Source organism: Lampetra fluviatilis, chromosome 13 (genome assembly GCF_964198595.1).
Source record: "Lampetra fluviatilis chromosome 13, kcLamFluv1.1, whole genome shotgun sequence".
NCBI classification, from domain to species: Eukaryota; Metazoa; Chordata; class Hyperoartia; order Petromyzontiformes; family Petromyzontidae; genus Lampetra; species Lampetra fluviatilis.
In genome coordinates, this window is record NC_136287.1 from 11886705 (window position 1) to 11914209 (window position 27505).

The following is a 27505-nucleotide window of genomic DNA, read 5'->3' on the forward strand; positions in this document are numbered from 1 at the left end:
CATCCAATAACATATTTGTGACTGCTTCTATATTTACAGGTCCTATTCTGGGATAATTATTATGCCCACGTTAACATATATAAATATATATCACACCTCACAGACAAATACACACACAGAGTGAGTAGGGACTATACATTAAGACAATTTCTGAAACAGTGTGAAGTAAAGTATGTGATCCAAATGTATAATTGTGTTCACGACAAATTGCATTGCTAAGGTAATTCACAATTACACCATGGGATGTTTGGAAGCCTGTTTTGTTGACAGGAAAGCCACAGCACAAATATTTCAAATAATCACTATACCTGGACTTTGCCTGATAGCATTTCACAGTATAGGTTTCATACATGCAACTCGGAAACTGTGAAAATTACCGATAAAAGGTTTTTTTGGGTTAGATCGCGTAAATATAAATGTGTCGTTAAACCCGCCACCACCCGACACAACACAGCCAGTTCAAAAGGGTTATCACGTGAATAAAACATGACAATTCGTTACTCGTTCAGCACACCAGTGTGTTGGAGAGTAAGCCCACAGCATTTCCAATTCGAGCACGACGTTTTGGCAGTAATTACAACCAGCATAATCAGGCGACAGCCAGATTTGTGAAAATTACATCAACATTTTACATTTGCAAAATCACATTCTGTGCCCAGGCTGCAGTCCTTTTTATATTGCTATTAAACTCCGCATGCTCTCTTTTCTATGTAAATGTGCTATGTTTCCAGCACTCTATGGCACTTAGAGCCAATTAGCAATGCACATTGGTACCATTTTTTTTAAATGAGCACCGAGGCATTTCAACCGGTCTAGTTAAAAAAAACACAAGTCACTATTCCGCCCTTATGTCTTTGAGAGTAGCTGAGGGTAGGAGCCCAATTATATTAATTAATGTTGCCTTATTAGGTCAGGTAAGCACGTGTTCTTAATGCGACTCTTTGTGAATGCTCTTATTAAGCTGCGGTTACAGCGGCAGGCATGACCTGGTGTCCGGTAATTGGTAAGTGTGTGTGTGTGCGTGCAGCTGAGTAGTGTAGCGGTTAGCGCGCTGCGCTACGAACCTGGTCACCTAAGTTCGATTCTCGCTCACGGCCACCACCAATGACAATTATCTGAAAGGTCCTGGGCCTCCCTTAGGTCGACTCTGCTGAAAATAAGTACCTGGTGCGGTGTGTTAACATCGCCACTGGGGAGACAAAGTTGGTCGGGCGTAGATCTGGCCACCCACCCCCTCGTATACCATTCCGGCCTTCATAGGTGCTCGCTAACAGCACTTGCCCCTACAGTCTGTTCAGGCTATACGGCGGATCGTTGTCTTTGTTTGTAGCTGAGTAGTGGGCATGAATGCCATAGAGCCTCTTCACACAAACACGACCGTTCAATCCCCGTAGCCTTTCGCTAGAGAGCTTTAAAGATGCATAGTCCTGTCCTCCGAATTGTGCGTTAAAGACTCTATTACTTAATTAGGAAGGCGTGTAACCAGTCACCTCTGGAAGCGGGGGTCACGATGGATGTGCAACCATAGCAAAGTTAAAGGCTTTTCCTAGCACCACGGAGGGAAGGAGCTAGTTCGACATTCCAAATGCCTGGACTTTTTCAGGGAATATTAAAGCTGATACAGGTTTTTTGGGTTAGATCGCTTAAATATATAAATGTGTCGTTAAACCCGCCACCACCCTATACAGCCAATTAGTAAGGTGTGTCACGTAAACAGAACGTGCCAATTCGTTACTAGTACGGCACACCTTACTAATTGGCTGTGTCGGGTGGTGGCGGGTTTAACGACACATTTATATATTTACATGATCTAACCCAAAAAACCTGTATTATGGATGACATTGGTCGTGAAAGCCTACGTGTTAAACTGAATATTGAAGCTGTTGTTCTTAATCCAATACATTAAAAACGTTAAATATTTTTGGTATTAGTTTACCGAAGCTTACGTAACTTTTTTTTTTAAACGATGCTGTTACCTTGCATAAAAGTCTCCATCGTGACACCGCCTAGACTCGTCAGCATTAGATCATCGTCACCCACTGACTCGCGCCTTTGTTTGTGCGGACGTCGCAGCAAGAATGCACACAATCACAACCACATTTCATAATTGGTCTCCTTACTTTGGCGATGAAAATACAAGCTGCGCGATTAAATTCAACTTTGGTCAAGTATACCTTATAATTACCAACGAGAGTATCGCTCAATCACCACAATCTGTCAGGATAGATTAACCTCGAGATATTTTGGCCAATTGAGTCGATGAAAAAACAAGACAAGTTCACACAGGTAGGGCAGCAACCTGCCTGCAATACTCTGCTATAACGTACTTTTCAATGCAACTGTTAGCCATCTTACGCACTCCATCATCACACGAACCACCAATACGTCACAAAGTATGGTGGCGCCATCTCCCCTGCATGGGAAAACTCAACGAGGCAAAGGCGGTGGAGGTGACCGAACGTCGCTTGGAATTAAATAAGGGAATGAGATTATCAAGGAGGCCAACTCCACATTTGACCACCTTCGTCTCCCAAGTCCTGCTCTTTACGAATTGCATTAAGCATCGATTTGTTTTGTTGTTGTTGTCAGGAACGCAGTCAATAAAATGGGAAAACCACATGGTGTGTCTAATAACACGAATGTGCATCGCTAGGGAATAAACGAATGCTCATGGGTCCTGCGTTGGTACAAAAAAAAATCGCATTTTGTTGCTTTCCGGTGAACAAAACAGCCAAATGCCACATCACTACTCAGTGAAAAAAGATCCGCATTGCTCATCGGATGTCTCCGGGAAAAATACAGATTCTGACTACTCGACTAACACAGGGATGAGTCTACCATGTGGACACTGTTGAGCAGAACAGATAACAAGATGGTACAAAGAGGCAGGTGCTGCTAACCAACACCTATGAAGGCCGGCACGGCATGCAACAGGGTGGGTAGCCAGCACCACACCCGGCCGCCTTCGTCTCCCTGGTGGAGATGTTTACGCACCGCACCCGGTCCTCATTTAAGGCTGAGTAGACATAGGGGAGGCCCAGGACCGCTTTAGATAATCGTAACTAACAGCAGCATGCACAAACGCAAGTGCGCAACACACAGAATCACGAAAAACAAAATGATGCTCCCTCCATCTTCTGTAGGAAATAAGTGTAAAATGTGTGCAGTCTATGCCTTCAAAACCAAAGCAGAAAGGTAATATCTTACTGAGTCTTAACAATCTGCGTGCTGCCCCTAATGAGCACAACTTAACCTACATTGGTTCATGAGCTCATATGTTATGGATAATATCCAACAAATCTTTTTTTTACATACCTTACGAATGGCTAACAAGCTATTAAATGAAAATGCTTTATGTTTTAAGGCACACGTGACAACCCCCACACTGAAACCTAAAACATTCTGGCCAAAGTTTAATGTTGTCATTAAGCAGGAACGCTTTGGAAAACTACGGGAACTGTTTTAGTGGTCAGTGGCCTGCAGGCAAACACATTTAAATGGATTAAATTTCCCGGACCAAAAGGTCACCGAGAGTCATCGCCACAGCTGAACAAACGGCTCTTCCATTTGCTTTTCGCACAAGCTCAGAGCTCTTTGGGCCAGCCTCTCATCAATCACACTAAGGAATTATGACGCTCACACCCACTTTCAACCAAGACACCTTTGTTTGGTAAATACTCAATACCCTATCAGGGTTTTGCACTGTCACAGCCGAATGAAAGCCTTGTGAATAGAAAGGAAATGTGGTTTTGAAGACCAACTCAATTGTTTTCATTCATGAACGCCACCGGCATGGCATTTTTTTTACCATTCACATATCTGTGCAATTACGTGTACTAAATAAATAAACAGTTTTTTGTGAAATTTGAAAGTTTGTCCAGATGCCCATTTTCTAAAATACATCCACAAACTTAGCATATATTCATGCAAGGAGAAACTACACGGTTACAATGATACATATTTAATATGAAGTTAAAGGATGCATATTTACCAAGTAAAATGGGCGCATATTCATCGTTAGAGTTGAGGCTGTATCACTAAATTTGTGCATTTGGGTTCACTTCAACCAACAACAACACAAACCTTACAGGCTCAAATGAATACTGAGGATGGTTACTAATCTTCATTGGTGGTCCTAATCTAGCAGGTGAAAATTCCATATTATCGTGACAGGGGACAATCGCCACCAGACGGGAACAACTATTGATCTACCACAAAGTGGTTCTAATTTGATCAACCTGCAGGAGATGATGGTTTGGCAACTCTCAGCGAGTATTTGAACTGACAACCCGCGAAAAATCACATGCCCCCTAACTCGAAGGCCACCTAGTCATATGGTGTCATGAAGAAAACGTTTACTACCTCGGTAGTGACATGTAACAATATTGCTCTTTAAAAAAAAAGTGACTAAAAGATCAGTTTAACACGTAGGCTTTCGCGAATTGCCCGATGATGCTGGATGCAATTACCAGCGAAACGTCGTACTCAAATTGTAAAAGTTGTGGCTTCAACACACCGGTGGGCTAAAGCAGTGAACTATTTGTCTTTTGTCAACGTGACACATTTTTACTGATTGGCCGTGTCGGGTGGTGGAGGGTTACGACACATTTATAAATAACGCGATCTAAACCCAAAAATCGTTGATTATGAATGACTAAAAGATATTAGGCGATAATTACATTTGAAAACAAAAAAGTTAAATCTTTCAATAAAACTGCATAAAATCTCAATCAAACGTAAAAATGATCTCTGAGGTCTAATATTTTAATTGTATATTTCCGCCTCATTTACGACAGCGTAACCTTGGGGATTTCCTTTCACCCCCTTTGCAGAGAATAACTTGCTGGTAACTCTCTGTGTGAATTATCACACGATGCGGGTGTCTTCTCTGGCCTACGGTAACCCCTAAATGCGGAAAACACGTTCTCGCCATTTTACTAATCATCTCACCGACAGAGGAGGCCAAGAGTCTGAACCGCACACACTTTCACAAAGCGTTTTATGCATTTAATTAACACGCAAATGCTGCCAGCCTTGGCCTCTGCCACCATGCAGTGGAATTGCCACTGCAGGCCTGGCATCGCAAGTGGATATGAGCACTGCCCCTGGTCCTCATTTCACCTTGGAGACAATTCATTTTTAGCATTAGGGAAGCGACTTCGTAAAAAGAAATCGCGCGCGTTTGTTTGGAAAGCGCCAGCTTCGTAGCGCTTAGCGCGGCGTTCCGAGCACGGGGGATGCGAGTTCGATTCCCGCTCACGGCCAACACCGGTGGCAATTATCTGAACCGGTCCTTGGCCTCCCATAGGTCGCCTCGGCCTCAAATGAGTACCTGCTGTGAAGTGTAAACGTCGCCACGAGGGAGACAAAGGTGGCCAGGCGTGGTGCTGGTCACCCACCCCCTCGTGTGCTGTGCACTCTTTACAAGTCTGTTAAGGCTACGGGGATCTTTGTGTTTAATTTTGTAGAAGTATCCTATTTCGAATAGCACACAAATGATCAAAGCTGCACGCTGCAAATTTAACCGAGGCATATTTTTTCGTCATTGTTCTTTCATTAATTTGTCCTCGGCTTCTTTTTCTAATCTGTTATTATTCAACGACTTCAGTCGGTAAAAACACTATCGAATGTTCATCCAGCGCTTGCCATTGCTGAACAAAGATATAAAAATCGAAATGAAATGTCTTTTTTTTTTATCAGTGAGAAACAAAATAAGGAATGGTGAATGCCTTTGGCTCTTTGCTCCTGAGCTGTGCGCTATTCTTAGCGCAGGCACAACTGCTGTTTCCTGTAACATGACCAGTAGCATTTGCATGCTCACATGAGTCACCCGTTCATTAACTCATGATATACTAGACGGACTCAACTCATATGCACACGTGCATACTGACAGGTAACCAATTAAAATGCATGTTTAATGAGACCAGATAAGTGTGCTATTGTACAACGGAAGGTTTCCTTTAACTAAAAGGTGTTAGATTAGCCCCGAAATGTTCTGCTTATTAGGAGGGGTATACAATCCATTCAATTTGAAATCGAATCCAATTTGGAAGCAATGTAATGTTCTTAACCTTTAAAGTTAAGTCAACATTCCTACTTGATAAAGTCTACTGTCCATAGCTCCTGCATTCATGGCCCTTAGCCATTAGTAAAAGAAACACATTGCTGTGGTAGTGTTCATCGGAGTTGCATCTCACAATGTGGTACTCAGTCTATCGAGCTGAAGGAGAGAGAGTCGTTGCCTGAGTGGGGTGATAACACAACGCTCATATCGTGAGCCGCAAGCTCTGACCATAGCTTTGCACAGAAAGTAAAAAAGAAAGAAACGAATAGTGTGCAGTTTGACAGGGGAAGAAATGCTCCGTTCGTATTTAGTCTCTAACATTTGTTTTCATTACGAGGGGGATAGAGTTTTGCAGAATAGGGATATTACACGACCATTTGAATCTGTTTCCGGACAGCAGATCAGGAGTGGATTTTAATGCCAGATGATTCGATCCGAAAACAATATGGATTAGATCCATTTGTTAAAAATCATATTTGGGTCTGACCAGACCTCAGATGATTGGGCCCAATCATAACCAAATTTAGCATCTCCACTCTTTGTGTATGATATTACAATACAGTATTTTACTTATTAGTCTGATACATATCATTATTTTTTTTAATTTGTATTTTAGTATTGTTTGTTATTTATACATTTAACCAGCTTAAGAGAAAAAAAAATCGTTGAGGTAACTGCGTGGGTGACCTGGATCCCAATGTTACAACGCAGCACAGGCCTCATCAGAGACAGCTGAGAGGTCTGCAAGATAAAAAACAAAGTTCAGTTCAGCTTCTCGAGAACAGTTCATTTTTTCGCACGTATTCTTTCGCCACACGAGATACCCAAGAGACCAGGGCAGCCTTACTTGTGAGTGGTGGCCCTCGGCCACCGGAATGACAAGGAATAGAGCTCAATACAAAGCACGACAAACACAATGTATGTATGTGTGTCTGTGTTGAACTTCTTTCACACCGTACGTAGCCAACTCATGCTAATCGGAGGTGTGGCGGCGGGGGGGAGGGCGGACAAACTAAACACAAAAATCCGTTCTAAGAAAATGAGTTTGTCAATCCAAATGATGACTTAAAAGCGCACAGCTCCAGTGGCTTCCTAATATCGGAAGGAAGAGGCCGTTCCAGACGGCCCGCAGAAGCACATCTGAAAGCGTGCGACGCGGTGACCGCCTTTGTTCGATTGCCAGCCAAAAGCCGCTGCGAGGATAGCTCCTTGACAAGATCAGCAGTTTTGTACCAGTTTAAAAGGGTAAAAACCTACTACTATATTTTGCCACTGGTAAAAGAGATCTCATAGTGTAAATGCTTACCCCGAGCTCTCAAAACTCTGATATTGCACTGTGTTTGAGTTGTACGCCTTCTGGTGTCTTCTGGTCCAACACCAATGGGGACTAGGCTCTAAAGAAAGCCGTCTCGGGTGTGGACCAATCAACTTCAAGGACAGTGCATATTATTATCATTATCAGAGTTGCTTCTTTTTGTTTGCATTTTTGACTACTTGTGTTGTGGTTATTGCAAACATGATGCCTTGTATAAAGGTGTCAGTTTTGTACCAGTTGAAAAGGGTATAAACCTACTACTACGAGATCAGCAAGGTTTTGTGGTTCATTTTTGAGCAACACACGTATTCTGTGTATACATTACCCACAGCAGACTTGGGGCCAATTGTAATTACAATTAGAGCAGCATTGTTAGATGATTTTAATGATTACAATTAGACTGTGGTTGAAATTAATGAGTAAGTATACATTGACAATTGTTATTGACCCCAGGCAATGACCCACAGATTGTCAAATCATGCAAAAGCAAAACAAGAGAGACGGGTACAGGTAAATGGGAGACAAAGACACAATCGCCAACGAAAAGCAGCTAAAAGCGTAACATTATCCAAAAAAAAGTGGAACATTTAAATAAAATTAGGCATGCATGCAAACTCTGTACAGAGAAATATCCAGTTAGTCATGAAGATGCTGATATCGACCAGACCGGTGTAATCTGCAGCAGGGACACGCGGTCATTCCAGATGCACGCAGCAACGTGGGAGAAGGAGCGTCCCCCACACGTGCCACGGCAACATGACTGCATGTGGATAAGGCCACCCACTCCTTTCATTGGAGCGAGAAGTTTTAAAGAACGAAAGCCCAACAAGAGAGTAGAAACGACCTCTGGTTTTCCGTTTTTTTTAAATATGAAAATGATTACATTTGCTAGCCCAGTTCAAAAGCCACACCTTGCACACAGTACAACATAAAGTACATATATACGAGTTTTTTTTTTAAGAGCAGAAAGCGTTACAGACAGATGGTAAGGGGGAGGACTTGAGTCGATTCTTGAATAGGGGCAGGGAGTTGGTAGCAGGGATAGCTGGGGGCAGCAGAGAAGAAGAGTGACTTCCCACTGAACAATGGCCAAGTGGGGGCTTTGGCAGAAGGCCTTGATTGCTGAAGCAGAGAACACAACAATACTTAAAACTAAACTTTTTTTATTTTAAGACGAAAGGCTCTTTTTTTCAGAATCGACCTGGCCACAAATAATAGCTTAACGAAGTGGCTTATCACGTGGGAATCTACAGCAGCCAAATAATTTAAAAGCGGTGTTTCTAAATGTGGAGGGAAAAACCGGAGGACCCGGAGAAAAATCCACGCGACCACGGGGAGAGAAAGACATGCAAACTCAAAATATACAGCAAGCGTTAGGGTTGGGATCGAACCCACGACCTCTTTCATACCCAGCGAGGTAGTAAACATCTCGATTTAAAGCTTTCGTGACTGCAGGGATTCATCTTCTTGGTTCTTTCGGTAAAGTCACATAGAATGGAAATAATAAAATTATAAAAATAAAAATAAAACATGTTGTATTTTTATTATTTTATTATTTTATTATTTCCATTCTACATGTAAAAACATGTTTTATTATTATTCTTTTATTATTTCCATTATACGTGACTTTACCGAAAGAACCAAGAAGATAGCAAACATCTCTTCACTGTGGCGCCCAAGAAGGGCAGATCGAGATGAGTTTAGACCTTCCATACAATGACGAATGGTTCCTTTTCATGAATCACAGTTGTGCTTATTTTATTAAACCAGAAGAAATATTATGCATGGGCCGAGTTGCAGACTTTACATTGTAAGTTGAGCACTTTGTCACAGATCCACCCTGTTGGACTTCGTAAAAATGCACGTTTTTTTCTCTCCACTTACTCAAATTAATCAACCGCAGACAACCCTCTCTCATTTATTACACTCCTTGACTGAATTCCACAAAAATAAAAGTTTACTTAAGGAGCCAGACATCAGGGGCCAATGCCTTGCCTACGTAATCGTTCATTTATACAACAAATTACAAAGCAAACATCCCATTCTAGGTCACTCACGTTTGACCTTTGAACCAAAGCAACACTTGCACGCACCCAGGTCGTATTCGATTCACTGGCTGCTCACCAAGCTCATAATGAATGCCCTCTCGTCTCGTTGTGCTCCTTAAGCGTGCTAACATCGCGTGTCCCAGTGAACTCGTGCCTTTCCTTTCAATGCTCTCAGAAGAATGAAAAAAAAAGTGTTTTGCCTTCTCCGTTCACTTCATCGCTTTGGAGATTTTTTTTTTTGGCTCCCAAGTTGAAATAAGCAAAATAAGGCTAAGCAAACAAAACTGAAAGTGGAACAAAACACAGCATTTTTGTTTTACTATGCCGCTCAAATAAACGTGAATTCAGTGTCGAGCAGCATCTTGTCATTAGATTGTCTTAAAACTCTCTCTTCTCTCTCCCTCTCTCTCCCTGTATTCTTTTTCTACGGTGCACTTAAATCATTTTTATTTTCTTGCTTTGAAATGCCGAAAAACTTTGTAGAAAGTGCCAAGCCAGAGTGGACCGGCAATCCTGAGCAAAATAAATAAAGGTGGCTTCACGAGACTTTCTGCACTGATAAAATAAAATGCAACACAAACATAGACAAATGCATTCATAGATACAGTTTTTTTTTCATGGCACCCCTTTAAATAGTATGTAAGCAATAAAAATTGCCTCCATTACATAACGTTTCCAAAAGAAGTTTAAACCATACATTTAACACAACAAATATTTTAAAACATTTAAGCCATGTGCGAACACATGCACTTTATTATCTTGTGCATTTTTTATCATTATTTTTTTTATGGGAAAAATGCACAGTTTGAACTCTGAAGACGTGTTGAAACTCAACATATACCTGCTAAAAAGCAGTGCTTTGTTGAATCCAAGTGTGAAAACAAAACACATCTATTCTGAGGAGACAGGAGCCAAAAGATAATACGCTAGATTGGTTACAAGATTTCGCTATTATTGCTGTGACAATAACTCTCTGGCTCAACAAATGTTTTAATTTGTCTGCACACAGAATGGCTGTGAGAAAACCCCATATCAAAGTGGGAGCCACCTATAATGTCCAATGCAGATGCCATGCATTGATATAAATACAAAAGTAAAAAAATAAACGTCCGCTTACCCTTTTGTGGGAAGATTGCAATTACGATGGACAGGAAACAGGATAATCTTGGCTTGAGGAGGAGCATTTGCCTTTTTTTTGTTTTGCAAGCTGCTCTACCACTGGGGTGCAGAATTGCCACAATTTCCTGCGGTTTAAACTTGATATCCATCAAATAAAAAAAAACGTTTAGAAAAAAAAGCATCCTTATATTATACACATTTTTATTGTGTCACAAAAAAAACTGCTGCTGTAACGTTGGTATATCGAAGGTAAAACAAACACGAGGAAGCGCTCCGGTCAGCGTTGAAGCAGAATGTTCCTGCGGCGTCGCCAAGAAAGCTACGTCCCAACGTTCTGCTGAGCAGCTGCTGCTCGTATTGAGAGTTCATTTCTAAAAATACGTGGCAAAAGTGACTCTTTATTATCGTCGACCCAACACTCATTGTCCAAACAAAGTAAAGATATTCATCAGTTTAACACGTAGGCTTTCGCGACCAATATCATTCATAATCAACGTTTTTTGGGTTTAGATCGCGTTATTTATAAAAGTGTCGTAACCCTCCACCACCCGACACGGTCAATCAGTAAAAAAGTGTCACTATTTGTCTTTTGTCAACGTGACACTTTTTTTACTGTATTCATATTCTTAGGTTTTTTCGGTAAAGTCATGTAGGTAAAACATCAAAATTAATGAAAATAAAATAAAATAAAACGAAAATCACGACGTTTCGGAGGCAACACAAGTCTCCGTCATCAGGTGGGACCGTCACAGCCGAATTAGCTGCATCAAGTGAGGCAATGATTCAAGATGTAATCCCTTATAAGCAAGTTGAAGGGGGGAGGAGAGGGGGGGGGGAGCTCATCAGAATGTGGTAGCCAATGAATGGAACGTATCGGGAGGGAGGGGGGCGGGGCTCAAAGACAGCACGGAGTGCTAAGTACAACGCATCGGGAGGGGGAGGGGGGGGGGGCCTGATTTACTGATTGGCCGTGTCGGGTGGTGGAGGGTTACGACACATTTATAAATAACGCGATCTAAACCCAAAAACGTTGATTATAAAGAGATTCATGTTGTCGCGTTGAATATATATATTGAGTATGGTCACAAACATTTCTGTCAAGAGTGTGATTGAGACTTTATGGAATACTAATTAAATTAGCGCCAACATACCGTTCATTAGTCTGCCCTTTAAAACTTCTGCTGCTAAGTCAGGATAATTGGGAGCTAATCAAGGGACGTAATGAGAAATGAGAAGATTAGCTCGTGTGAATGTTGGTATGCATTTGTGAACGACCATGTAATTCTACTTATTTTCAATTATAATTGGATTTATTAGAAAAATTGGCTTATAGGAAACATCATCTGCAATATATCTATACAGGCATATCAACCTGAATGCTAATTCAGCTACCACCAATTTTCAGGCTACACTTTGAACAGAAAGAAATCCTCGCGCAGTTTAGAAGAGCGGTGTGCACATTGCAAAGCAATACGACGATCCGCGTTCAAGTGCAACACTAAGTTTACGGTGCAAATTTGCCAAAGTTGAAAATAATAAATTCAGTTTCTGTAGCGCAATTACCGACAAGGTCTCAAAAGCGCGTTACGTACAATCTTAAGTAATGGAGAAAGCCTGTTGCACAAACAGGTGAGTTTGAAGATGTGACTTAAGAAGTGGAACAGACAATCGCGGAGCGTGGCAGAAAAAAAAGCTCGCTGCCAACGAGTGCGAAACATGGCAGGAAAACCTCCTGAGAGAGAACGATGGCACTCAGTGGAGAATCTCCTGGGGAACACATTCCTCCTGCGGAGGGAGCTGGTAGGAACGTTGGGTTGCTCGGTCAATGGCCAGGGTCAACGGCGGCGTGGTGTATTCCGCAAATATGGCCGACTGTGAGGGCGGGCACAAGCCGGCGTGAGTAGGTTAAACGTTGAGTTTTATAAGGGCACCACGGGGTGACTCGCCCCTGCCCACCCAGCCCCACCCTCCCCACCCAGCCCTTCCCCACCCTCCCCTCCCCACCCAGCCCCTCCCTACCCTCCACTCTCCACCCAGCCCCACCCCTCCCATTTTTGGATGCACGACGGACGGACACAATAATCCCCTGTGGGCTGGTGGAACCAGGTGGTTCCTACCAGTACAAGAACAATAATAATAATAATACCTTGTTGGCGAGGTTCTGATTATGCTCCTATGTAGATTACAATGGTGTGTGTGGGCTTGTGAACTTGGGCACGAGAGGGGGCCAGCTTCCACCCCAACTTCTGGACAAGAGAGGATTGCCACACACGGGGCTAGGCCCCCCTGAATTAACAAACTTTATTAATCCATTTGGTTACTCAAAACGAACCCATGTGGCAATTGCCCCCCCCCCACCCCCAGATTAAAAAATTACGTTTCCAGTTTTTTGTCAAACTACTGCTGAATGAAAGCCTTTCCCTGCCGTGTCAATCATTGGGGTTGTATGACCAAACTCGTTTGTTGTCATGCCCCCGTGTTAGTTTGTCGTCCTTCCTCCGCACCTCCGATTCACACGGTTGGCTACGTACGGTGCGACAGAAGTTCAACTTACATACTGACATTCACCATGCTAGCCATTTCGGTTTTCCTGAAGGCAATGGACGGCCCAGGGACTGGTTCAGATGTAACTCACCGCTCACGTCGGCCATGGCCGGACATACAACACGGTTATAACCCGCTGCACCACCGCTGCCCACCCCAACGTACCTGCCAAATTAATGACAACGCAATGGGGATGAAGCTCACTCGCTCTCTCGCTCACTCCCTTGCTCTCTCGCTCTCTCTCGCTCTCTCACTATCTCTCGCCCTCTCGCTCTCTCGCTCTCTCGCTCTCTCTCGCTCTCTCACTATCTCTCGCTCTCTCACTCCCTCTCTCTCACCGGCTACGACGAGCCGCGCGGTGCGGCTCACGATGGTGCCCAGGGAGTCGACGGTGGCGACGCACTGGTAGGTGCCCTCGTCCGGCTTGTGGTGCTTGCCGTGCAGGACGTTCTGCAGCTGCAGCGAGCCGCCCGGCAGCAGGGCGCGCCGCTCGTCCGTCGCCAGGTTGATGAAGGTGCCGTCCTTCTTCCACTCGATGCGGGGGGTGCCCTCCGAGGTGCGCACCGAGCAGTTGAGCACGATCGACGAGCCCCGTGCCGCCACCGTGTCCCGCGGCTCCGACGTGAAGTGGAAGGGGCTGAACGTCCGCTTGTTCAGGCCTGCGCGGAGGAGAATTCGATTTGTCAGCGAGCGGGTCGTAGTGGCGGCGGAAACCCTTTGGCTCTCCCGAGCGTTGTCGGGTTTTGCCGAAGTGTTCGGTACAATTCGTAAATGTGTCGGAGAGTTACACGGGACAACCACAAAAAACCCGCACACAGTGGAAATGCCTCTTGCTAATCCTGGCATGGCAGCGGCTACACTTTGTCGACAAGTGCCTCTCACCTACTCACAATCCATCAGAACAAAATCACGGGTTATCTAAGGCAAGTTCAAAACGCCGTCAAGGGGTCACCCCGGTCCTTCGTCCCTCTAGTGCCTATAATGTGAGAGGTGCTTTGCAGTCAACAGTGATCGTCCTATGGAGTGACCGCCCCCCCACCCCCCCCATCATCTGAGTGGGAAAATTCGAGCACTGGCTTAAGGCCAACAATAGTCATGAGCGCCATCCCACAGCTCGCTTAATTCAGGAGACACTTTGACTCGATTTAAAAAAAATTCCCACTGCTTATTCAATCTTTTTTCAGGAGGGTCCTGCATCGGTATGCTCGTTCAATCCCTGTTTAATGAGTGTTTTTGCATGCGGGATGACTGCAGATCGGCCAGAGAAATCCCACTCATATGACGGGATTACTCCCAGACATCTGCACAATTGGGTCGAGAAACAATTTTCCGTGAAGCTTGCAGGTGAGCATCATGAGATTTGTGTGATGCCCTCTACCCTGGCCAGAAAATTTAGGATTTCGGAAATATGCGGCATCAACCCCTCCCCACCCCTTTTACTCCTTCACTTCATTTTCACTGAAGAGTGTTGTAAAATATGGGTAGTGTAGGAGAGGACTTTCTTCCAACCGTCGATTGACTAAGGAATCTTCACTCAATACTATTATTACTGTCATGATGTATTCCATACAATACATCCATGTCTGTAAAATGGAGAGAATGCATGGAAGATGGACAAAAAATATGTTATGCTCGATACACTTTGGAATAAGGTCATTGTCACAGCAACACTGAGATATTCAACCGTGTCTAAAACAACACGTGGAAGGTGTGGATATTGCCTCCATAAATTGTAGAGCAGGGACTCGCCACAACCTGCAAATGTGGAGAGGTGCAAACCACCTGGCGTACATCACTGGATGACTGCCCCAATGCAAGACGCGTACTCTGGTGGAACAAGTGGGCCACACCACTCAGCTACCCCACCCAGATGCCGGGGAATGGCTCACAACATCAAATAATCGTAGCCCCGTTGCTTTTTTCATGCCATATGAAAGAAGTAGAAGACTGAGACACTGGGTTAAAAACTGGGTGGTCACATGAATTAAACCTCATTCTCAAGTGTAGCAAGCTAATCACCGCAGCCCATTCACAAATTACTCCACTAAATAAACGTTGTACTTTGCACAGTCATTTGTTCACTTAATTCAACAAAACCTCTCCGTCAACTAAAATGAGAACTGTGCATCTTTATAATAGATTGTGCAGTGGTGAAATATTTGCAAGGGAGCACACATCCCCTTCTCCTGTTGAGTAAGAGAGACCAATTAAAGGCTGCACTAGAAGCAGCTGAATGATTATCTTCCACTGCCGTTCTAAAATGACACCCTCTAAAATCCTGACTTTGCCAAAGACAACTGGAATGAAATGTGCAGCCAAAGTCAGCGTTAATAATGGTTGTCCTGAAACATTGCTGGACATTCCACACTCCCACGACTGGGGTAATTTTCTCATAGAACAACTAGTTTTTGATGTAAAGCTTTCGTGACTGCAGGGATTCTTATTATTGGTTATTTCGGTAAAGTCACGTAGAAGGGAAACAATAAAATAATAAAAATAATAATAAAATATTTCATTGTTTCCCTTCCACGTGACTTTACCGAAAGAACCAAAAATAAGAACGACTGTTATTAACTTGTCACAAAGTCGTAACTGGTTTTTTTTTTATCAACCGTGGAGTAATGGTAGGCCGAGTTGACTCCTTCCAAATGTGAGTTATCACATTCTAAAACGAGACATCACATTTGGAAGGAGTAGCGGCTGGCCAGGAAGACCACAAAGGCGATCAAATATCCAGACCATTGCTGAGCGTTATTATCGTCAACAGCCATGATCTGTCCACCGCTTGGCGAAGGTCGCCTAATCCCGTGTCAGTCACGGCGAGTTGTTTTGACCGCGTCTTTTGTCTCCATGCCAGAAGTCGCAACCGGGTACCCGATACCCGTACCCTACCCGATACCCGGCTACCCGTACCCGGCCGGGTACTGGTACGGGTACCCATTTGCGACATCTGCTCCACGCTGGCCAATAGGGATCGGTGAAGGAGTGCTGTGGCGGCGTCTGACTCGCCAGGAAACCGGCGTTAGCCTGGCGAGGAATTGAACTCGGGTCGCCGGGTTCATAGGGCAGCATGTGAACCACTGGAGCGCTGCGGGCACATGCAATGCAGCAGTAGGGGCATGAAGCTACCGCACATGCAAGGGAAACAGTTGGCAGACATTGCAAGCATGTCTACAATAATATTCAGTGTTGCTACGTGTTATGCTATAATTACACTGAATGTTAAATGCACTTAAGTTATGCATGGCGTCCTTCAACTTAAGCGTTTGATATATTTTGCACGTAAGCTATGTGTGGCTGTCTCTGAGAGACTGCAATTAAAAATCTTCAGGTCATGTTATTAGAATTATTCAATTTCTAGTTCATTTTTAGCTACACAATCATAATTAATCCTGTTAAATAACCCTTGCCGCAGTTACAGACATCATTAACGCCATCACAGCCTTAATTGTCTCATAGTAATTAAGTGAAATACACTGTAGGGCATGTTCTCTTCATGGTGATTGATAACTGAATAACAATTGGTCTTTTTTTTAAGGATCACACGTGAAAATAAAACAAATCCAGCCATCCCCGTTCATTACAGTTGCCTGTGAGCAGCATCCATACCAAGTAACAGGAACATCAGGTGCATTTTGGGGATTTTGGAAAATGTATCGTGATGTTAAGTGTGTGCAATACTTTGCAAATGTGTCTTTGAAAACAAAAGTCTAATAGTTTACGTTAACAAGGCACCTTTTTACGTCCTGGTGTTTTATTAATGAATTTTAATATTTCATTGACACTAACTTTCATCATACGAATGTTTGAAATGATACAAAATTCTCAGTTTTTCCTTGAAAAAACGAATGGTGCTCATCTCAACTGGTGGATCTCAGCCTCCCTTTAACGTCCACGTGCCCATCAGGGGGGGGGGGGAGGGTGATCCAATCTATTTAAATGACAACCACTTCTTAACTTGCCAAAAAAAGTGGTGCCTCATTGTATCAACCACTGGAGAATAATGGGCTGAGTTAGTCCCTGCTTTAGATTTGAACTGGCAGCCTCGTGATATTGTCATCACGCAAAGTAACAAAATAAACGACTCCTCTAGAATGAAATGTAAAATGGGATGGAGCTGTGGTACATTTGTCCGTGCACTGTTTCTGCGAACCCAGTGACCCGAGTTGAATTCGTGGCCGCGGTCAACATCAGTGGCCAGTGGACAGTCAAACCGGTCCCGGGTGCCCACGTTTTTACCGCCCCATCACCACCCTGTAAAGTACGGTAAACAGAAAACATTCCTCATGACCAACGTCGTGTGTGCGGAGGTGGGGCAGGGGGCCTTCATCCAGCAGTGGATTGAGAAAGAACTGTACCCTATTGCAGGCTATTAAAATACGGCATTGCTTGTTCAAAAAAAAAACATCTGAATCTTCAATTTGTAATCGAAGTTTGCATCACGTATCGGCATGGCACTCCAAAATACTGAATTCACAAAACGCACATTTAGGCTTTAGTCACGGTGACATATGGCAATGCTAATTTACTTCCCAGGCCAATTTATGTGAGCCACCATCAAAGGTATACTGCGGGGTGACAAAGATAAAGACAAAGATCCCCCGTATAGCCTTAACAGACTGTAGGGGCAAGTGCTGTTAGCAAGCACCTATGAAGGCAGGAACGGTACACGAGGGGGTGGGTGGCCAGCACCACGCCCGACCGCCTTTGTCTCCCTAGCAGCGATGTTTACACACCGCACCAGGTACTCATTTGAGGCTGAGTCGACCTAGGGGAGGCCCAGGACCGGTTCAGATAATCGTCACCGGTGTTTGCCGTGAGCGGGAATCGAACCCGGGTCGCCAAGTTCGTAGTGCAGCGCGCTAACCGCTACACTACCGCTCCCCACTGCGGGGTGACACACACACACACACGTGCCTTGCGTGTGGAATTGCACTGCATGCCACTCAGATACCCAGGCCAACACTCAAAGGGGACAAGCCAGCAACCAACAGGTTACGTTCGAGGCAGCCCATCTGGCAGCCCGCATCTCTTGGGAGCGGCAATGGATGGCTTAACTACCCAGCCTATTATTTACAGCCCGCATCAAGCCTACTGAAAACCTGCTAATTCACATGCCACTTTGAGAACATTACAATAATGGGTCCGTGGCTTCCTTACTCAATTATCCTCTCTCCAAGTTGCGGTAAATCGACAAGTTTTCAATACACGCCACTTTGATTTGGAGATCAAACGAAAAAAATACACTGTGGTCAATTGAATGCTTGTAACAATGATCACTGGTGTGGCTGCTCCTCTATAATGCCCTATTATTTTTAGGACACTTGTCCCAGCTATGCTACCGTCAGCCGTCGTTAAACTCCACAGCCCATTCAAGGAAGACGTGAGTGTCACATATTTTGTAGATATCCGCAAACACTCGTAAATATCCTTGTTTTACATTCCTTTTTTTTATCTGGTATTTAAGTAACATACTATATCATTAGCACCAAGCAATTAATGATGCAAGCATGATTTAATGGAAAAAATGACTTTTAGCTGCCATGAAATTACATAAAAATAAACATGTTTAATAGTTTCAGTTTTCTGATGCTTCAGAGTGAGTTTTATGATGGGATGCAAGCAAATCATATATTACCCTTTACTAAAAACCTGGAATTTTTGTTGCAAAAACCTATTTAATAGCTCAGTAACACCGAATGAAAATGAATAACCACAGATCATATCTTATCATCATAGGTCTCCTTGAGTGTGTGCATTGTCTGGTGTGTTTTTTTACACCATATATCAGTTAATGTGATTGATACTTGTAAGCACTTTGAAAATGCAGTAACCGGACCAAAACAAACATTATAATGGGCAGATAATTTACAAAGTTAGCACTTTCCTCAATCAACGGCCCATAAATGACCATGAACGAGGTAATAATGAACTATGGTTTTGCAAATATTAAGAGAATATGACTACAAAAATGATATTACACACAGATGTATACATTCCTGGTAGGAGTAGCAGGTCAATTACGGGAATCGATGCGGATGCGCGGCATGCATAAAGTTAGCCTGAGCACAGACATGCACCGCACATTTTGTGAAATACGCACGGAATGTCAATGCAGCGATGCCTTATTTGTTAACGCAAAGGAGCCTTGACAATTTACAAGTCAGAAAAAAAAAGAAAAACAGCCTGTGACCTTACGATAATCTCTCCTGGTTTGTAGCACAATTCGAGCATTCAATGCCCAGCAGGCTCACGCTCGCCTCTCCGGTTTGGAGACGACATACCAATAATGCTGCGAACGACGAGAGCTGCAGAGGTCACGTTCCATCCAGCCGGCGGGCAATCCAGCGCTATTATTTCGTGGCCCGCACACGCACTCCCAAAATTGCCATCTTTATCCCTCACAAATCGCTTCCGATTATGTTCACTCCTGCAGCCGTTGCGACTCCGCCATATTATCAGTGAAACGCGCGAAAGGTTCGTCAAGCGGGCGGTCGATAAATGTGCCGCGGCGTTTGCATGCGGCGCTCGCATCTAAAGAAGGGCACCTGCGCGTGGACACGACCTCTGTTGTCCTTGCCCCCCGCACCTCCGATTAGCACGGTCGGCTACGTGCGGCGCGGAAGAAGTTCAACGAGCCGACGGACGTGCGTGCAATGAAGAAGAGACAGAGCCGCAACACTCGTCCGACGTTTTATTGTGTCTAGCGTCGACGAGTAGCGAACTCGTGTTACAAACACAGCACTCGAAAGCGGTAGGAAAGGAAGCTTCAGGATTTACCTTGGAGACAACCAGATATGCAGAGAATGTAGACGCACTCTTGCTGGATCAGGGTCATTGTAGAAATTCCACAGCTGACTTTGCAGTAACAACTTGGGTAGAAGCGTTCTCAAAATAGTTACCTTTTACTCCCCTCAAACATGATTTTCAAGTAATGCCTCGCCATGTTTGTGTTTGTAAGATACGGATGTAAAACTGTCTACAGGAATGTATCCACAGAGGTTGCATTATGGGCAGGTTGGATCCTGTCAGAGGATTGTATTTTAGTATTTATACAGCTAGATTAGGGCCACTAATGTAAATTAGCATTAGGTAATACTCAAATGAGCGTTTGACCTAATGCTCATTTGACAATGGAAACACTTGACATTGAAGCACGCGAACAAGATTATAAATGCCCTATTTTTTCACTACTTTATTTTATTAAACCCTTTTTCTAAAAATAATTCATATGACGAATGAAATGGGATAAGCATGGCAAAAACATGATCTAGTAACATACACATAGTCATGTTATCTGAAAAAACAAGTGGTGTTAATCGTGACTCATAAATCATAATTCTAAACCCTTTGCCAATCCACTGCTGAATGAATACCTCCCCATGCCATCTTCAGTTATTGGGGGGTTGTATGACCATACTTCACCATACCTCTCAGTGCAAGTTCATGAAGAGAGGAGGCCAGGACCAGGTCAGAAATCACTCGCCACGGATGTTAGCCGAAGCCAAGAATCCAACTCAGGTCACCGACTGCAGTGCTGTGCCATAACCACTGTTTCACTGTGGCGAGATGTTAACTACCTCGCCTGGTATACAAGAGGTTGTGGGTTCCGACCCTGACACCTGCTGTATATTTGAAGTTTGCGTGTTCTCCCCGTGGTTGAGGGGATTTTCTCCGGGTCCTCCGGTTTTCCCCACCACATTTAGAAACACGCATTTAGAGTATGTGGTTGCTATAAATTTCCACATGATAAACCATTTAACGGAGCTATTATATGTGGCGGGTCACTTATGCAAAAGGGCTATACAGCTCAGTGGCTTTTATCTGGTAAAATAAAATGTAGTTTCAAAAATAGTTTAAATTCCACCGTCATTATTTTAGTAAACCGGGAAAACATCTACGTCTCAAAATATTTCACCAGATGCAATGTCAGCAAATAGGCACCTTCCAATTATTCCTCCATAGCACCTACATGCACCAACAGTATGGGCAGATATATATTCTTTGTTAGACTGTTCGAGTGTTATCGTGTGCCCACAATGCGGGCAAAATATATAGTTTTTTTGACAAGTGCCGATCTTGTCGCACGCACGCGAGTGGGAGTGGATGCCCGCGTGCGAGCGTGCGTGCTCGCACGCTCGCACGGGTGTGAGTGCCTGTCTCTGTGTGAACGTCTGTCCTTGTGGGGAGCGATAGGGTAGCGGTTAGCGCACTGCGCTTCGAACCCGGCGACCCAAGTTCGATTCCCGCTCACGGCCAACACCAGTGAAGATTTTCTGAACTGGTCCTGGGCCTCGCCTAGGTCGACTCAGCCTCAAATGAGCACCTGGCACGGTAACACATCGCCACTGGGGAGACAAAGGCGGCCGGGCGTGGTGTTGGTTACCCACCCCCTTGTGTGCTGAGCTGGCCTTCATAGGTGCTCGCTAGCAGCACTTGCCCCAACAGTCTGCTAAGGCTGCATGGGGGATCTTTGCCTGTCTCTTGCGTGCACTCTGCTTGTCATGGTGGTAATGGAATGACTGCCTTCAGTTCACCATTGCCAAGGTGCTTTCAAGCTCTGCTGGCAGTATCCAACAAATCACATCAGTGAGCATTTAAATTGCTTGGTGCCAAACAGCCCTGATGGAGTTGGTACGTGTACGGACTACCCATCTGCTAGATTCGCTCAGAAACAACTTGAGCCGTCAAGATGAGACACGTGCCTGTAGCTAGGAATCACTTTGGTCGAAGGGATTCACGAGAAATATTGTAACAAAATCGCATCGGCAAATTTCACGCAAATGACGACCTTGGTGGAGGGGGTTTCCGTTGGGGTCACTGATGAACGCGAACCATGACCCCCCAGCGAACGATGGCTCTGGGTCCCCCGTCCTATTTTTTGTTTAATAGGGCGTGAACACAAGAGAACCATTTACGTAACACGCGACTGTGGATTATTGAAGAGTTCCGCGGGCCTCGCATGCAAAAATTCGTATGCTTCAGTAGAAGTGGTTGGCAGATAAGAGTCGAGGTTGTACCTTCACTCGCATCTCACGTTAACTTCAAGTGGCAGCACGTGTGGCGAGTGTTCCCGGGACGATTCGCACGCACGGGGCTCGATTTACGGAAAAGTGTTCACGTGAAACTATCTTTAGAGGGCCCCTTAAGAAAGGTGCAAGGACATGAATTTTAGGAAATGTTTTAAACTGGAGAAAAAAATGCTAATTTTTAAATATATTTGCATCTTGGGGCGAATGCAATATTACGGATGTAATATTATGAATGTGATATTATGGATATAATATTATTCATGTAATATTATGAATGGAATATTATGGATGTAATATTACGAATGGAATATTACAAAGGTCAACTAATTGTCCTGTGATGCTACTGTTGCTTTGGCAGTGGTACACGAACACAAATAGCAAACGCGCAACGCAGAATCGGAATATTATTTTTTTACTGGAGGAATCCGATGAGCTAGAAATCTATTTTACACTGATGTCCAACAATACATTCATCGTGTGTTGTGTAAAGAGGGCCATTGTCGGAACATTCGCCTATCATATATTTCTTTTTGGTAAGGCTGTGTTATTGACAAATGCGTTGAGGTTTTTTTCTATATATTGTTTTACAAGCAGCCAATTGAACGTATATCATTAACACCTCTGATTTTCGAGTGAACAGCAAATGAAAGGTTATAAAAAAAAACGATATTAAAACAATTTCAAGCACTTGTGTTGCTGTCTAAAAAAACATTCTTAAGCCACATATTAAACCTAAATAATGATGCTATAGGATCTGTGGCACTCCTTGTGATGTTGCCTTCGGATTATCATAACTAAGTTGTAAGAGCTGCAAAACTCAAAGATACTTCAATAAACCAAACACACGCAATGCCCTACCACACACCACAAATGATATTGATGACTAGCAAAATGATTGGTGCAAGAAGCCGGGGAAGACGGTGATTTAATTACACAAGCAATTTGAACAGTAGCTAATGCAAAGTTCTCGAGTCATATTATGGACAGAGCTAAGTGGAAGAAAGGCAATGATAACCAATGGCTTTGAGAAATCACATCGCACAAAGAGAGAGCGAGGGATATTAATATATGCTAACACATTTTAATTATTCAGTGTTTAAAAAGTGCACAAAGTACATCTCATTATTCTTCCTCGAGGGTTTATCACATTCAAGTTTGCTCTGTGCAGGATTGGCCAAGTAAACCCGGCAGACAGGAGCTAATACAAGGAACAAACAAGCCCCTTAGTCAAGCGAGGACACAAATACAAAGATCCCCCGTATAGCCTTAACAGTCTGTTGAGGAAAGTGCTGTTAGCGAGTAGAACCTATTAATCATAATTATTAGAGGCGACGTTTTTACAACACCGCACCAGGTACCCATTTGAGGCTGGATCGACCTAGGGGAGTCCCAGGACCGGTTCAGATAATCGTCACCGGTGTTGGCCGTAGCGCAGCGTAGCGCTAACCACTACACCACCGCTCCCCACACACCACGCACAGACACACACACACCACGCACAGACACACACACACCACGCACAGACACACACACACCACGCACAGACACACACACGCCACGCCGCACAGACACAACAACAACAACCGCCATTCGCCACTAAGTGGCGGTGACGTCACCACGACGCTTGTGCCAGGCCATGTGCACCCTGAGGCCACATGAAGTGTCGAACGCCCGCTGGCAGGAGGTCACGGGGCAGACCCATGTGCCACGGGTCGACTGACCGAGATGACCGAGATGACTGGCTGATGCACCACCTGTGCCCCCTACTGTGCCAACTTGCTGTGCTTTAGCCACCCGGCGCTCCGCTCGTTGTTGTGAGCGTCGCTCCTCCGCCCTCCGTTGTTGTTGGAGGGCGACTGCCTCCAACTGCCCAGTAGCGTCCTTCACGAGCCTCCTCCACTGAGGCCGATCTTGACACCGCTGGTACCAGTCATCGGCAAGTCCACTCAGCTCCACGTCCTCCTGTACCACATCACTCCATCTCTTCTCTAGCCCGTGCCGCGCCCGTTTAGCCCCCTCGATCCGGCCGAACAAAAGCTGTTTAGGCATGCGGTGGCTGGGCATGCGGGCTACATGACCCAGCCAACGCAGCCTTGCCTGCCGGAGGAGCTCACTGATGGGACTTTGCCCAGATCTTTCAAGGACTTGTGAGCTCCTCACACAATCCAGCCTGGTTAAACCCAGGATGGATCGTAGGCAGGCCAGCCTAAATGTTTCCAACCGGCGAAGATGCTCCACTAGGGGGGTCCACGTTTCGCAAGCGTAGAGAAGGGAGGGAATGACCGTGGCCGAGAAGACCTGAAGCTTCGTGCGGAGCGACAGACCAGGTAGCTTCCACACAGCGTTACGCAACCGATGAAAAGATATTGCCGCTCGACTGATTCGGAGTGAGACCTCTGCTGATAAACTGGAGCCGGTCATAAGCACACTGCCCAGGTATGGGAAACTCTCCACTCTCTCCACAACTGCCCCATCACCGATTGGGAGTTGTGGGGGTGGAGTGCCCGATGGTACAAAATACCCAGGCAGGTGCTTAGTTTTGGTGGGGCTGATGGTAAGGCCCCACCTCTTAGTGGCACGCTCCAGTCTCAGCAGCAGCGTCTCCAACTCCTCTTCCGAATGAGCAGCTATTACCAAATCATCGGCATACATAACGTGGTTGACCAATAGGGAGCCATCCCTTGATCGCACAGACACACACACACAGACACACACACGCCACGCACAGACACACAGACACACACACACAGACACACACACAGACACACACACACAGACACACACACGCCACGCACAGACACACAGACACACACACACAGACACACACACACAGACACACACACGCCACGCACAGACACACAGACACACACACACAGACACACACACACAGACACACACACACAGACACACACACGCCACGCACAGACACACAGACACACACACACAGACACACACACGCACAGACACACAGACACACACACACCACGCACAGACACACAGACACACACACACCACGCACAGACACACAGACACACACACGCACAGACACACACACACGCCACGCACATTTCGTCGCACGCCAAAGTCACGCGAAGCACCGTTTTACGCGGAGCCTCCTCGACCTATATTCGTCAGGACTCTACGTGCAATAAACGCGCCCGGGGGTGGGGGTGGTGGAGATAAATAAATAAATAACCCTCGAGCATTATCCTCACCCGAGCCAGGAAATGATCCTTCCAGCAACATAATCCTGGCAGCTCACACCGTGGGGGGGGGGGGCATCACGGAGAGCCTAATGAGCTCCAAGGTGTCCGGGAGGTAACGGCCCCTGCGGAGGAGCCTTTTGGTGGGGGGGGGGGACGTTGAGCTCCACGTGGTGTGCCTAGCGAGTGACTCGAGGTCACGTGGCGTGCCCAGCGAGTGACTCGAGGTCACGTGGTGTGCCTAGCAAGTGACTTGAGGTCACGTGGCGTGCCTAGCGGGTGACTTGAGGTCACGTGGCGTGCCTAGCGAGTGACTCGAGGTCACGTGGCGTGCCTAGCGAGTGACTCGAGGTCACGTGGCGTGCCTAGCGAGTGACTCGAGGTCACGTGGTGTGCCTAGCGAGTGACTTGAGGTCACGTGGTGTGCCTAGCGAGCGGCTTGAGGCCACGTTGTGTGCCTAGCGAGTGACTTGAGGTCACGTGGCGTGCCTAGCGAGTGACTCGAGGTCACGTGGCGTGCCCAGCGAGTGACTTGAGGTCACGTGGTGTGCCTAGCGAGTGACTCGTGGCCACGTGGTGTGCCTAGTGAGTGACTCGAGGTCACGTGGTGTGCCTAGCGAGTGACTCGAGGTCACGTGGTGTGCCTAGCGAGTGACTTGAGGTCACGTGGTGTGCCTAGCGAGTGACTCGAGGCCACGTGGTGTACCTAGCGAGTGACTTGAGGTCACGTGGTGTGCCCAGCAAGTGACTCGAGGCCACGTGGTGTGCCTAGCGAGTGACTTGAGGTCACGTGGTGTGCCTAGCGAGTGACTTGCGAGCCGGGCGTGGTGCATCCATGTAAGGTGGTTAATAATCGCGGTTCATGATCGTGGCGTTCCCTCATTATTCACGAGGGATACGTTCTGGAGACGCTCGTGACGAGTACGTTTCGTGGATAGCGATATTGGCCTACGAAAACCTCTCTTTTTATTGAATTACCTTCAATAAATACATGCATAAATAAGCTATTACGTATATGACAAAATATCACATCTCGCACCACATTCTCTCTCATCACATTCATCTCATCACTTGGTCTCATGACTTATCTCATCACAAGATCTCTCATTCGTGTAAGAGTTCCAGATGCGATTTGCGGATAGCAAGTTTCGTGAATAACGAGGGAAGACTGTACACAATTGCCCCATGTGTTGGGTTCCTGCATCATGGAGTTTTTTCACTGTCAAGTGTGCCTCAAGCTCAGTTGGATAAGATGTCTTAGCCCAATGTGTGTGTGCGTGTAGGTTTATTCATATCATAGTATAGGGAATTACTATTCATGACTATCTGCCTTTAATGTGTAGCATCATTAAGAATTCCATTAAACTGCAGCTAATTATATGCATTATGCAAATGATTGTAGATAAATATGTTACATTCCAAGTTGAGTGAACACATTATTTTTGAATGTATCGTTAAATTAACATTTCTTATGGGGATAATTGATTTAAACACCCAATAACACTGCATATATACTGTTTTAAGTATACTTTCAATAACCGTATACTGCTCACCATAGCAATTCCAACTGGTTTTAAATGTACTTTATAGTCCTGCACTTATTTTACGTTTCAAAAAGGTATAAATTCTGTACTAATATAAAGATCCCCCATATAGCCTTAACAGACTGTGGGGGCAAGTGCTGTTAGTGAGCACCTATGAACGCCGCAACGGTACACGAGCACCACGCCCGACCGCCTTTGTCTCCCCAGTGGCGATGTTTACACACCGCACCAGGTACTCATTTGAGGCTGAGTCGACCTAGGGGAGGGCCCACGACCGGTTCAGATAATCGTCACTGTTGGTGTTTGCCGTGAGCGGGAATCGAACCCGTGTCGCCGGGTTCATAGCGCAGTGCGCTAACCGCTACACTACCGCTCCCCACTAATATGCAACCATATACAGGTACACTGGGAAAAGAGTGGCAGAGCAGCACAGTGATGATTGCGCTGTGCTGTCTATGACCCTGGTGGGTTGAACCCGATTCCCACCTTCGGCGAAACATCAGCGGCGAGCGATACCCGAACAGGCCCTGCACCCTCTCGAAACCACCACACCTCAATCCAGCAGTGGATTGATTTATAGGGCACAGGATCAGCACGTAAGTATCGACACTAGATTTCAAGTTAATGTTACGATAT

General features: G+C 45.3%; 1 protein-coding gene across 1 annotated transcript in view; it reads right to left on the bottom strand.

The window, feature by feature from the left end:
* Window positions 1-27505, bottom strand: part of LOC144935547 (neogenin-like) — a 171069-nt gene that overhangs the window by 114630 nt on the left and 28934 nt on the right. The window contains 1 exon segment of the mRNA XM_078862307.1: window positions 13429-13749. Coding sequence (XP_078718433.1) covers window positions 13429-13749 — 321 coding nt within the window.